The sequence below is a fragment of the Babylonia areolata genome, chromosome 5, assembly GCF_041734735.1.
Source record: "Babylonia areolata isolate BAREFJ2019XMU chromosome 5, ASM4173473v1, whole genome shotgun sequence".
Lineage (NCBI taxonomy): Eukaryota > Metazoa > Mollusca > Gastropoda > Neogastropoda > Buccinidae > Babylonia > Babylonia areolata.
Genome location: NC_134880.1, coordinates 28,782,451 through 28,794,950, shown reverse-complemented (window position 1 = coordinate 28,794,950; position 12,500 = coordinate 28,782,451). Strand labels below are relative to the sequence as shown.

Sequence of the window (12,500 nt, the reverse complement as noted above, 5' to 3'; positions counted from 1 at the left end):
GCCCCCCACCCCACCCCTTCCTCTCTCTCTCTCTGCCCCCCACCCCACCCCTTTCTTTCTCTCTCTCTGGATATCCTTATTAACTTTTTGAACACTTAAAAATGCTAAGGAGAATCTCATTCTCTTGTAATTGTTTAGTCGAGAGTTTTGTCTTCCCGATATTTGTCTGTGAGCGTTATTATTCCTCCCTCCTCCGGCACCCACTTTCTCTCTCTCTCTCTTTCTCTCTCTCTCTCTCTAACGACTCCCCGTCCCCTTTTTTGTTTTGGAATACAAGCAACAAATACAGGAAATTCTCTAAAATTTGATTTTATGTACAGAGATTCTCTGTACACCTCTTAAATGTGATATTCTGTACACCTCTTAAATAATAGGCCTATAAACAAGCTTACAAGCGCAAAGTAGTAATTACGCGGTATGTCGTCGATTTTTTTTTTTTTTTTTTTTGTTAAATAATAAACAGTACTGTTGTCTTTTATCATAAATGTTTGTTGGGACTCCTTTTGTAGTTTCAGTCTGATGTTCAATCAAGCCGCAGAGGAGCACTCGTACAGAAAGAAAGACACATCTCTGACTTAACCGACAACGAAAGAAACGTTTCAACTAATGGCGTCATTAACGTCACCCACCACACTCCTCCACATACCTCCTGACTCCCCACCCCCACCCCCCCACCCCTCCTCAGTCTGCCAGGACAGCATCGCTTTCAGACACAGACAGTTTGAGAGAGAAGAGCAGAGCGACAGGGTTTGAATGAGGAGTGAAGGTCTGACAGAGAGCCCCTGGAGATCTCAATGACGTCACCGTGCAGAGGCGTAACGCCGGAGTGGGTAGATGTCACTGACGTCACCAGTCGGGGATGTAATTATTGGCCAGATGTCACTGACGCCACCACGCGCGGAATTGTGATTAGTGGCTAGATGTCAGTGACGTCTCCACTTGGGGAGTGTGGTAAGTAGACTGATGTGCCGAGTGGCTAGATGTCAGTGACGTCACCACTCAGAGGTGTGCTGAGTGGCTAGATGACAGTGACGTCACCTCTCAGAGGTGTGACGCATGGCTAGATATCACTGACATCACTATTCGGAGGTGTGACAAATGGCTAGATGTCACCATTCCGTGGTGTGTTAAATGGCGAGATGTCACTGACGTCATCGCGTAAATGCCAACAGAGAGAAACTGTGGAACCAAAACGAAGTTGCACTGTGTTTTTAAAATGTGTCTTCATTGCTGGACGTTTGGTTCTGACAGAACTTGTCTTGTTATGTGTTGTAAATTTATTTTATTATATTTTTTTTTAATTGCGTTCCACTCAAATAAATGTTGTTCAGGGTTGTATTCATTTTTCATGAATACTGCAGTCATTTGTTCAAGACTGAGTCAACTTGTAGAAGTGTGTCTAGTGGTCAGAACTAGTTGACTTCTCATTGATATGTAGGTGTAATATCTGGTCAGGTGTCGCTGACGTCACTATGTAGAGATGAAATCTGTCGTGAGGTCACGCTGACGTCACCATTATAGAGGAGTAATGAGTGGTCATGCCTCACTGACGTGTACACGTACACATATCTGACGAATCACCAGGCTTCACTCACGCCATCACACATAAGCGTAATGGGTGATCATGTCTTTGATGTCACCAGTGTAAGTGGTTGTAACGGGTGGCCAGGCTTCTCCACTGACTAGCGTCACCACGCAGAGGTATGACGATGAGTCGCCTGGTGTCACTGACGTCACCTCGGTAAAGTAATAACGGTCAACAAACGGAAGCCAGGACACCAATCATAGCCTCTATTACCTGACTCCCTCCAGATCCCTGCCTGGAAACAACCTCGATCAATCGATCTCCATGACAAAAAAAAAAAAAGAAAAAAGAAAAAAAAAAGGCATGATGAGGGAGGAGATGAAAGGGGGTGGAGGTGCGAGGGGATACCTCCTTCCTTTCTCTCTCCCCTATCAGTCAGTCGGTGATATTTTGGCAACGACCCGTGCAAGCGACATGCTCCAACACGTCATGAATACGGTCACCCGGGATACTACCCCACCTCCTCTCTCCCTCCATCCCACCTTCACCCTCCACTACCATCCCTACCCACCCTCATCCCATCTTCCCTCCACCTCTCCTCTGGTCCTTGCGCTCTCGTGTCGTTAATTGTAGCGTTCGTCTCGTTGATATTTAGGGCGTTGGGGCGTTCTCCCCCTGGGTTTGTTCCCCCCGTACATACATTTGTGGGGTCCAAATATCATGACGTCCCGTTTTTGTCCATGGCAGGGATTAAAAAAGAAAAAAAGGAACAACAAACCGTCGCCCCTCGCTTATTGGTGATCTTTGGTGGGTGATGTTTGTGTGGCTTCCGCCTGGACTGGCACCAATGACACTCGTGGGCTCCCTTGACTTGGGGGGGTGACATTCACCACGAACTTTTCATCCACATGCAATTTGTCACTATGCATCATATGATAATACGTTGCAGCAGCTATTCTCCAGGGTAAACTGGTCAAGAACACATGTTGGAATGAATGACAATGCTGTTTACGGCTGGGAATTGTCCCCCATAGTCCCAGAAAAAAAAGAGGACAGGGCTAAGCGGGAAATAGTGTGTAGGTGTGCCCACCGTCGATTGTTTGTTATACTTTATTTTTTGTTTTGTCAATAATAATTATTCCCACTGTTTTATTCATATAGAAAGTCGTATCTCCGCGGACAGTTACGTTTAGGTTAACATCGCCACCCACCTCTGATGGGTTTCTATTTTTTCATCAACGTGGGAAAGCCTTTCACTGTCTCCAAATATATGTGCACACCGTGTTTCAGTTTGAATTGTATGTTGGTTGAACATACACTGAGAATGAATAATTCTTTGGATGGATCTGCATTATACTGATAAGCTAGGAATAGCAGCAAAGCAGCACATGCATCTGAATCACTAAACTGAATGTCCAACGTATATGTGGGAAATATGCCTTGATAAACATCAGCTTACACGATACCCAGGTGAATGCAAATAGCTATCACACCAGTACAGATTGACAATGCATGAATCTACTTGCATATCAAATGATGTGCATCAATAAGTCTTGCAATTTGACTCAAGGACTCCAATATAAGAACAAATATAATATTGCTTGAACAATAATATACTCTTATTGCATATGTACGGATACACACAAACAAACAAACAAAAAAACAACAACAACCAACCCCCCCAAAAAAAAACCAACAACAACAAAACACACCCACACACAAAAGCAAAGCAAAACAAACAAAGAACGACTTCAGAAGCCGAATGGGGCCAAACAACAGTCAGATAGGTACACAAACAGTCAAACAGAGTATATAAAGCTCTGCAGCAAAGGGAAACAATTCAGCCGAATAAGAAACAATGGATTGCACACCTCTTGGCAACCTCTCAAGAAGTTTCAGGGGGAACTTGACAGCTGATTACGTCACTGTGCTGATGATGAAGATGAAAGCCACTGACTAGTACTGGCACTCCTGAAGTCTTTGATACATCATCAGAATGTCCTTTTTTTCAGAGGAAGGGAAGGGGAGAGAGAGAGAGAGAGAGAGAGAGAGAGAGAGAGAGAAGGAGAGAGAGAGTGGGGAGAGACAGACAGACAGAGACAGAAAGACAGAGAGAGAAGGGGCGGCGGGGGGGGGGGGGGGGGGGGGGGGGGGGAGGCAGGGAAATACAAGGCACGGAGGAAGAGAAAAGGAAACAGATCACATACAGTGTGATGGCGGCAGAGATTTGAGGGAGAAAAAAAGAGAAAGGGGAAAGGGTAAGCGAAGAAAGAAGGCGAGAGACAGATAGATAGAGAGAGAGAGAGAGAGAGAGAGAGAGAGAGAGAGAGAGAGAGAGAGAGAAGGACAGGAAAACAGACAAAGACGTATTATCACAGAGACAGAGACAAGGACAGAGAGAAATAAAAGTCAGTTCAGTTCAGTTACTCAACGAGGCGTCACTGTGTTGGGACAAATCCATGTGCACTACACCACATCTGCTAAGCAGATGCCTGAGAGAAATAAAGACAGAGAAGGACAGAGAAAATCAAACAGACATACAGACAGACAGTGGGACAACCCCAGATAAACAAACACAGTGACAGAGACACCCAGATACAGAGAGAAACGGACACCAGAGAGAGAGAGAGAGAGAAGGGGGGGGGGGGGGGGGGCAGAGAGAGAGAGAGGCAGAGAGAAGAGCAGGCCAACAACAGCAACAGGACGCTGAACGTGTCAGCTGAATGCAACTTGGCTGCAGAGAGAGAGAGAGGGGGGTGGGGAGGACGGGGGGATCGTCCAATCATTTTAGCGGGTCCCCAACTCCACTCATCCCGCGGCCGTCCCGTCCGTCCGTCCCCCAGACCTATTGACACACCGCTCTGGCATCACGCTTGCCGAGATGGGACCATGAAGGGAGCACTGTCAAGAAACTCACTCCCATCTACGCTGGAACCAGGGCTAGGGGGTTGGGGGGAGGGGAGAGCAGGAGCGAAGGGTGGAGAGGGGCCATTGGTGTATATGAAAGCAGCCCGGTGAGTGAGTGAGTGAGCGAGTCAGTGAGTGAGCTTGCTCGCTTGCTCGCGAGTTTCCTCACACTTCTACTTGCGAGCTAAAAATAACGTCGGTTTACTGCTGCGCACATCTCTTGCAGTGTGGCTGGCAGAAAGAGAGCGAGTGACGAGAGAGAGAGAGAGAGAGAGAGAGAGAGAGATGGCCACATAGAGAGAGAGAGAGGGGGGGGGGGGGGAGAGAGAGAGCCTGGCCTCCCTGCCTGTCTTCTTGCCGAAGTGCCACTGTGTCGTCTCATCACAAACTTTCAGCCCCGAAACCTCCCTACCCACCAAAACACCTTCCCCTAAAAACTCGCCTCCAGTATGTCTAACGTCTACCTTCATGTACAGATTGGCCCCCCCTGTTCCTTCTCAACTCGGTCAAACACATAAGTCCGAGAAACCGTTCCTGAAAGTTCCATACCTAGCCCTCCTAGAAATGACAGGAAACGCAGATGACCTCTGCCATCTTTGAGCTGCCTACGACTCACAGCAGCACCGCGATGCCAGCCAGTTCCCTCCATCGTCGGGGCGAAAGCGACTGGTTTCCGAAGAAGAAAACTATCACAAACTTTTCTAAAATCGAGGTTTCTAACCTTCCAACGACCGACACGACACTGTTTCACGTTCCGGGTGACAAAAAGGTAACTTTGACAACATGTTCACACGAGTCCAAAATGGAAGAAGGAAGAGATAGATAGGTGGAGAGAGAGAGAGAGGGAGAGAGAGAGAGAGAGCAAGAAAAGGCAACAGTACACACAGAGTCTGGGAGCACTCACCTCCAACGGCTTCATGTCGACAGGAGCATGCTAGAGTGGCAGGCACAGGCAGACGGTCACAGCTCTGGCAAGCCAAGGTACACACGGACGGCACGGTACAGGGGATAGGGGTGGGAGGGGGTACCGCCGTGTGCCACACGGAGCAGGAACACTGAAGAAGAAGAAGAAGACTCTCTTTCCTCTCTCTTTTGCTAGGAGTCGGGCGCGTCCCGAAGAAGGGCCGACACTGCACACACACGGACGAAGAAGCCAAGGAGCCAAATTTAGCCAAAGCAACGAGACGAAGCCCTTAGCTTTCACAAGCGTCTCTTTTCCAAAGCGTCAGTCGTAGAGGTGGTGGTGGCTAAGGTGATTGGTAAGTGAACATCCCTTTATCTGCCCCGCCAGCCCTTCCCTCTACCAGCAGCACACCGTTGGAACCGTTCCTGCGACTGATTCCCCCTGTCACAGCGCCCCGCGTGCCTGCCTCCCATCCTCCCTCCCTTCCTTCCAGCTTGGCCCCTAGAAATAGGGGCTGGAGGGGGTGCGGGAGATAAGGTGGGGGGTGTTGGCGATGGGAACAGGGGCTGAAGAGGGATGGTGAAGGAGGCGGGGAATAAGTAGGGGACAGGGATGGGGGGTAGTAGGGGAAGGAAGGAAGGAAGGAAGGAGGGAGGAAGGGGGGGAGGCAGGGAGGTAAGGAGGGAGGGAGGGAGGGAGGGAAGATGCAGCACCGTCTTTGTCTCGTTGGGCTGGCTTGGTGCTACCGTTGGCTTCCAGCAGACGACACTTGTGAGGCAGGAACGAGGCTGCCGTGATGTGTCAGTCAGCTTGGTGCGTCAGTGTGGGGGTGGTGGTTCGCTATCTGTCAAGCACCTCACTGAAGGTGCACGAATCTTCGTCTTGCTCTGTGTGTACTTGACAGTGTGTACGTGACACGCCAACTGTCTCACTGTGTGTGTACTTGACAGTATATACGTGACATGACATCTGCCTCGCTGCCGCGGTTTGCACGTGGCATGACAGTTGACAACTCATTGTGTACACTAGAGATTATGTATATAACTTGCTAACTTACTCGCAGTGTGTACCTGACAGTATGTACATGACACGACAACTGACAACTCAAGACATCATTAACACGCTGTATATGCGCAGCGTGTAGACAAAAATCTCAGAATCGTCGGGTGACGTCATCTAACTAGGTGAACACATTAGTCAACACTAAGCTTCGTTTCACACACCTGGAGATGATGAATGAGCAATGATCACCCGACAGTGACGAGGAAAAGAGACAAACCAAGACAAGACACAGACTAAATTCTTTACCTACGATGATAACAGATAAGAACCGATCTGCGTTTTGCCATGCAGTTCCCATCATAAATAGGGTCCACACTACACAATACTAAATGGTAATTACACGATCATGATGGTTCTAATATATCCATATTAAAAAGAAAAAAACCCACAAAAATAAACACACACACCAGAATATAAGAAGCTATGAGAGAGAGAGAGAGAGAGAGAGAGAGAGAGAGAGAGAGAGGGGGGGGAGACAGATATATTCATAGAAAGAGAGACGGGTCGATCTTCGTATGGTTTTTACAGACAATACAAACTGAAGACCAAAAACCAACAAAAAACGAAATCAAACAAACACAAAACGTTAAACGGGTTTTCATATTCGCAAGTTAAGGTGCAGCACACCACCCGCTTTGACTGAAACTGTACAGACAAATAATATCTTTTGAAAGCATCCCAGTTGAAAATCTCCTCATCTCTGATACTTTCTGACGTCCATTTTGTCCGTGGGACACAGTAATCCCCCTTTTCCGCTGGCAACCGGTGTCTCTCCACGCCAGAGGGGAAGAGGGAGGGGGTGGGGAGAGGGACAGGGCACTGGGAGGAAGAGAGAGGGGAGGAGGGCATTCGCTGACACCACCACTACACCCCCTACCCTCCCAGCCCCATCCAGTGCCACAGGGGTAAGCCAATCAACGTTTCAAATCGAACAGAACAAACAGAACTCCCTACTCCCCCATCCATCCTCCTTCCTTCCTTCCTTCACTTCATTCATCGTTTCTCGCTACTCACTCACCACCCTCCAAGAAAAGTGCCGATGACCCAATAGAATAAAATAAAAATAAAAACGTAGAAAAGACTAAAGCGACAGCGTTGGTGATGAGGAAATGACAACATGTGAAGAGGAGTTTTGTTGAAAGTCCCGTCACGCATATTTCTGACTGCTGACGACAACACGTGAGGACTTTTCATTGACGTATTTACTTACTATGCTTACGACGCGATCCTGTGGACTAAAACAAATAAAACTTTCGGTACTATCCCCGTTGACTAACTTTTTTTTTTTTTTTTTTTTTTTGGTATGTGCGACCTGTATAAATTTGCTCACAGTCAGTAACTTTCACACTCTGTCTTCAACTCTCTCTATCTGCACCCCTCTCATCCCTACCACCCACCTCCCAACACACACACACACACACACACACACACACACACACACATAACGAGAGAAAAAAAACCCCACTAAGATCGGAGTGATGGAACGACACGGCATCACCAACAGCAGTGTTCCGAAAGTGGGACACGGACTGTTGACTTTTGTCCCGTCTCTCTCTCTCTCCCCCCCACCCCCCACCCCCCACTCCAACCACACCCTCCTCCCCGACTCACCAAGACACTGGGGACAGGGAGGCGTGGGTGCAGGGAGGGGCGGGAGGGGGCCGGGGACGGGGGGGGGGGGGGGGCTACAGAAAAAAGTTTTGAAGGAAGATGGGGTGAGGAGGGGTAGGGGGGAGGGTGGTGGGAGGAGGGGTAAAAAAAAAAAAACAGCAATAGAAAAAACCGAAAGAAATAGCTCCACAAGCGACCACGAGGAACATTAAAAAAAAAAAAAAAAAAAAATCGATACCTGAAAGACACAGAAGACAGGACTGCAGACAGATCACATCGCAGACAGGCAGGCAGGCAGGCAGGCAGGCAGGCACAAGCGGGACGACGGAGGAGAAAGGGAGGTCACTCAACAGGCAGGCAAGGCAAAGGCAAAGGCAGCAGCAAAGGCAAGAAGAGAGACGGCGACAAAGTGATACAGGCTCTGTCAGAGCAGCAGTTGTAAACAGCAGCAGCAGCCAAAGCAACACGTACACGCGGGTGTCAAGCAGCCACCAGTAATGAATGTCCAATCCGTCACACACCAAGAGTTCTGCGGGTGGTGTGGGGTGGTGCTACCCGAGTCCCCACCCAGTCCCCGCCACAGCCGCCGTCGTCGTAGTTGTCGTCAGTTGTGCTGTTGTCGTTGTCCCGTTGCTGGTGGCAGTGGTGGTGGTGGTGGTGGTGGTGGTGGCACAAGCACACTAAAACCCCACGGGCTGTCTGTCCACAGGCTGGGCAGGCGGCTGCAAGTCTGGCAGTGTCTCTTTGCTGACTGACGACTAGGGAGGAAGAGGAGAGAGGAGAGTGTGAGGCAGAGGCACAGGGACGGAGAGGGAGAGAGAGAGAGAGACACTGAGAGAGACGCTTGCTTGTCAAAGACTGTGGGAAGGAGAGGAGTGGAGTGGAGAGAGAGAGAGGGTAAGTGGAAAGGGGAGCGAAAGAGGAAAGGGTGACGGGAAGGGTGTGGGGGTGGGGGTGGGGGTGGGGGGTTAGGGGGACGGGTGGGATTGGATGCCCCCCTTTAGCACACGCTACAGGGTTTTGGCCTGGGCGACACGCTTTAGCGAGCGTCACACGACAGACTTTCCCTCCAACAAGTAGCTGCTACGTACAGACAGGCCCTGGGACTCCCGGACTCGGTCACAGCCCCCCTCCCCCACCCCCCTCAACCCCCTCCACCTCCACCCCACCCCCCACGTCCTATCTCACCCCACCTCTTCTAGTCCCTACCTCCCCACCTCCACACCTCCCACACCGCACCCCCATCCCCCACCTCCTCAAGCTCCCGTGCTTGCTTACAGGACGGAAGATACGACATACACCGTGGCGGCGATAAGAGAGAGAGAGAGAGAGAGAGAGAGAGAGAGAGAGAGAGAGAGATAAGGAAGGAGAGGGGGAGGAGGGAGGGGGGGTGACGTAGCAGCAGGGGGTGGGGGGACTCAAGGAGTCTTGGTGGGACAGCCACAGGGGAAGGAGGGAGGAGGAAGAGGAGCAGGAGGAGGGAGGGAAGGGAGGGTTTTGGGACCTGGAGACGGGGATGGGGGGACGGGAAGAAGAAGAGGTGGCGGCAGGGGGTGAGGGGGTGGAGGGAGGGGGAGCGGGTGGGAGAGAGAGAGAGAGGGAGACAGAGCGAAAGTTGATATTGGCCGGCTGTGTTGTGGGGTGTCCTGGCACTATGGGGGGAACGTCCCGCGGAGGGAATGGGGAGGACAGGGGGGTAAGGGGCGTGGGAGTGGGGGTGGGGATGCATGGCTGCTGGATGGATGGAGTGCGGCTGGCATTGGAGGGCGGGTGGGGGTGAGGGGGGGGAAGGTTCGGTGGGGCGGGAGGGTAGGGGGGCTGGCATTGGGCCCTTTGTGTCGTCGCCGTGCCATGGGCCACCACAAGGGAGAGGATGGCAGCACAGAGACTTTCTCTGATGATGATGGCAGCAACCTTCCTCCTCCTCCTCCCCCTCCTCCTCAGGCTTTGCTAGCACTACTGTGTTCTTTTTGCCTGCAGCAGCCAGTGACGTGACATTCCTGTCGTCAGTGAAAGCCATCACGTCTCTTCTGTATGTGTGTGTGTGGGTGGGTGTGTATGGGTGTGTTTTTCTGTGTGTGTGTGTGTGTGTGTGTGTGTGTGTGTGTGTGTGTGTGTGTGTGTGTGTACATGCGCGCGCCCGCGCGTGTGTGCTTATGTCTTTGTACTTCTTTATCTTTCCCTGTCTCTGTCTCTCTGTCTGACTGTTTATTCGCCTCTCTATCTCTCTCAAATAAAAAAAAAGAAAAAAAAAGAAAAGAAGCAGACAAAGGCAAAATAGAAACATGAATGAATGAATGAATAGATAAATAGACAACTAAATAGATAGATAGATAAATAAATAAATAGATAGATAGATAAATAAATAACTGAATAAATAATTGAGTAGATAAAATGTGATTTAAGAAAAAGAATTAAGTAAATACTATCCTTTGACCCATGTTAGGCCACGGAGATACGCATTAACGAAAGTTATAGAAAACGTTAAATAAAAGTCAAACTGAGCAAATAAATTTAGTGATTTAAGAAGCAACAAAGGGACATCTGAAAAGTCATCAATTCAAACGCATTAAATCGGTGATGAAATAAGAAGAGAACGCATCCCACAACAATCTTTATTTTGATCATGCATTTTCGAAGCTGTAAACACACCTCTGTTTTGAATGAATGAATAAATGAATAGCAAAAAAAAAATAAATAAATAAATAAAAAAAAAAAAAAAAAATAATTTTTAAAAAAACCGGACTCTATGGTTTCCTGTACATTTTAGAAAAAAAAGCTTATTTCTAAGAGTTTTATTTCTTCATTTTTTTCCTTTTTTTTTTTTTTTTGTCTTTATGAAGCGTGAATTTAACTATGTCGCACGTATCGTGTTTAGTTTGAGTGCTCAAAGTTTGGGCAGACAGTAAAGTTTGGGACGACCAAGAGCTAAGGTGTTAGGTTCACACTCCCATAATAAGGTCAGCCAACACCCCGTTTACCACCACCACCCAGTGGACCAACAAACAACAGACGTATTGTATCTCTCTCCAGACAGAACTGAGGCTCATCCACAGACAGCTGTGAAATTTGTCGTGTGTTAGTGTACATACAACCTGACTGTTGTTGTTGGGGATCTGGGATGGTGGGATCCTTTCGCACCCTCTGGGTAAACAGTTTAATGCGCTCTCTAACTGTAGCAGTCTCCCCCTCCCCTCCCCCCCCCCCCCCCCCCCCTACTATATATCCCAAACGTTTGTCGTTGTTGTTCCACAAGCAGTGTTGTAGCGACAGTACCCGTTCGGTATCGATACAGTTTATTGGTAGCAGGAGCTTTATGAGGGGTGGGGGTGGGATTGGGTGTGTGGGGGGGGGGAGGGGGGGGGAGTGCGGTGGGGGGGGGGGGGGGGGCGAGGGGGAGAGGGGGGGTTCATTCTGTGTGTTTGTCGTTTGTTGCCGGCTGGCTTGATTTATTTAAGATATGTTCATATACAACGTGATGAATTTAAATATTCAACTGAATCAGCACATAATCAAAAGTAAACATGACATCAACGTTTTGTACTGCTGATAGGCTCTTTGTACTTCAAATGAATCTCGATCACGATCCTGTTTTCTTGTGATCATAAATCACGTTGTTGTTTTTTTGTGTGTGCTTGCTTGGAATGTTTCTCGCACTTACAATTCATTTTATGAGCACTGACACGATGAATGTAAAGCATGCACAAAAATTAAGAACAGATTTAATGACATTTTCAGAAAAAGAGAGAGAGAGAGAGAGAGAGAGAGAGAGAGAGAGAGAGAGAGAGATGTTAATGCAGACTTGCCGACTGAACTACGCAGTACGTAACTGGCAATGTTCAAACCTGAGAGATTTGAAAGATACTGTGTATAGTAAAAAAAAAAATTAAAAAAGATAATTAAAAAAATGAAAAGAAAAAAAGGAAAAAGAAAGAAAAGGAAAATAAAACAACATCACAAAAAAGCTTAGAAAGTATTGTGAAGAAAGGGTACAACATGATTCTATTCGTAAAATATATGTTGGATTTATTTGACTGACCAAATACTCAAAGTTGAATTGATTGGCCAATGACCTGTTAGAATTTCTCCTCTCCCCTCTGTTCCCCCTCCCCCACCACCTTACCCACCATTCTTCTGAATTTTCTTCTTCTTCGTGTTTTTCTTCTATTAGGCCAATTACTTTGGTGATAATAAATTTAATCTCATGTTAATATTGATATTAGCATTATTTTACTATATTATGTACTGTTTGTTTATTTGTTTTATTTTCATTATTTCATTACTTACTGTTTATGAATGTTTTTTGATACAAGTTATAATATGGTTCATCAGCCGTCATGATAAAATTGAAGTGCAACGTTGTGAGCCCAGTATAAGCTTTAAGCTTGTTGATGCTCTTTTGTCATTCATTGCATTGTAATCATGTGTATTGTTGAATAATTAAAGATTATTTAAACCGACACAAAAAACACTGCACAACAACAACACTGA

The 12,500-nt window shown here is 47.9% G+C and overlaps 1 protein-coding gene across 1 annotated transcript in view; it reads right to left on the bottom strand.

Annotated features, from left to right (window-relative positions):
• Nucleotides 1–5,725, bottom strand: part of LOC143282014 (zinc finger protein basonuclin-2-like) — a 105,937-nt gene extending 100,212 nt beyond the window's left edge. The window contains exon 1 of the mRNA XM_076587432.1: nt 5,337–5,725. Coding sequence (XP_076443547.1) covers nt 5,337–5,351 — 15 coding nt within the window. The 5' untranslated portion in view covers nt 5,352–5,725. The remainder of the gene's footprint in view (nt 1–5,336) is intronic.
• Nucleotides 5,726–12,500: the final 6,775 nt, after the last annotated feature.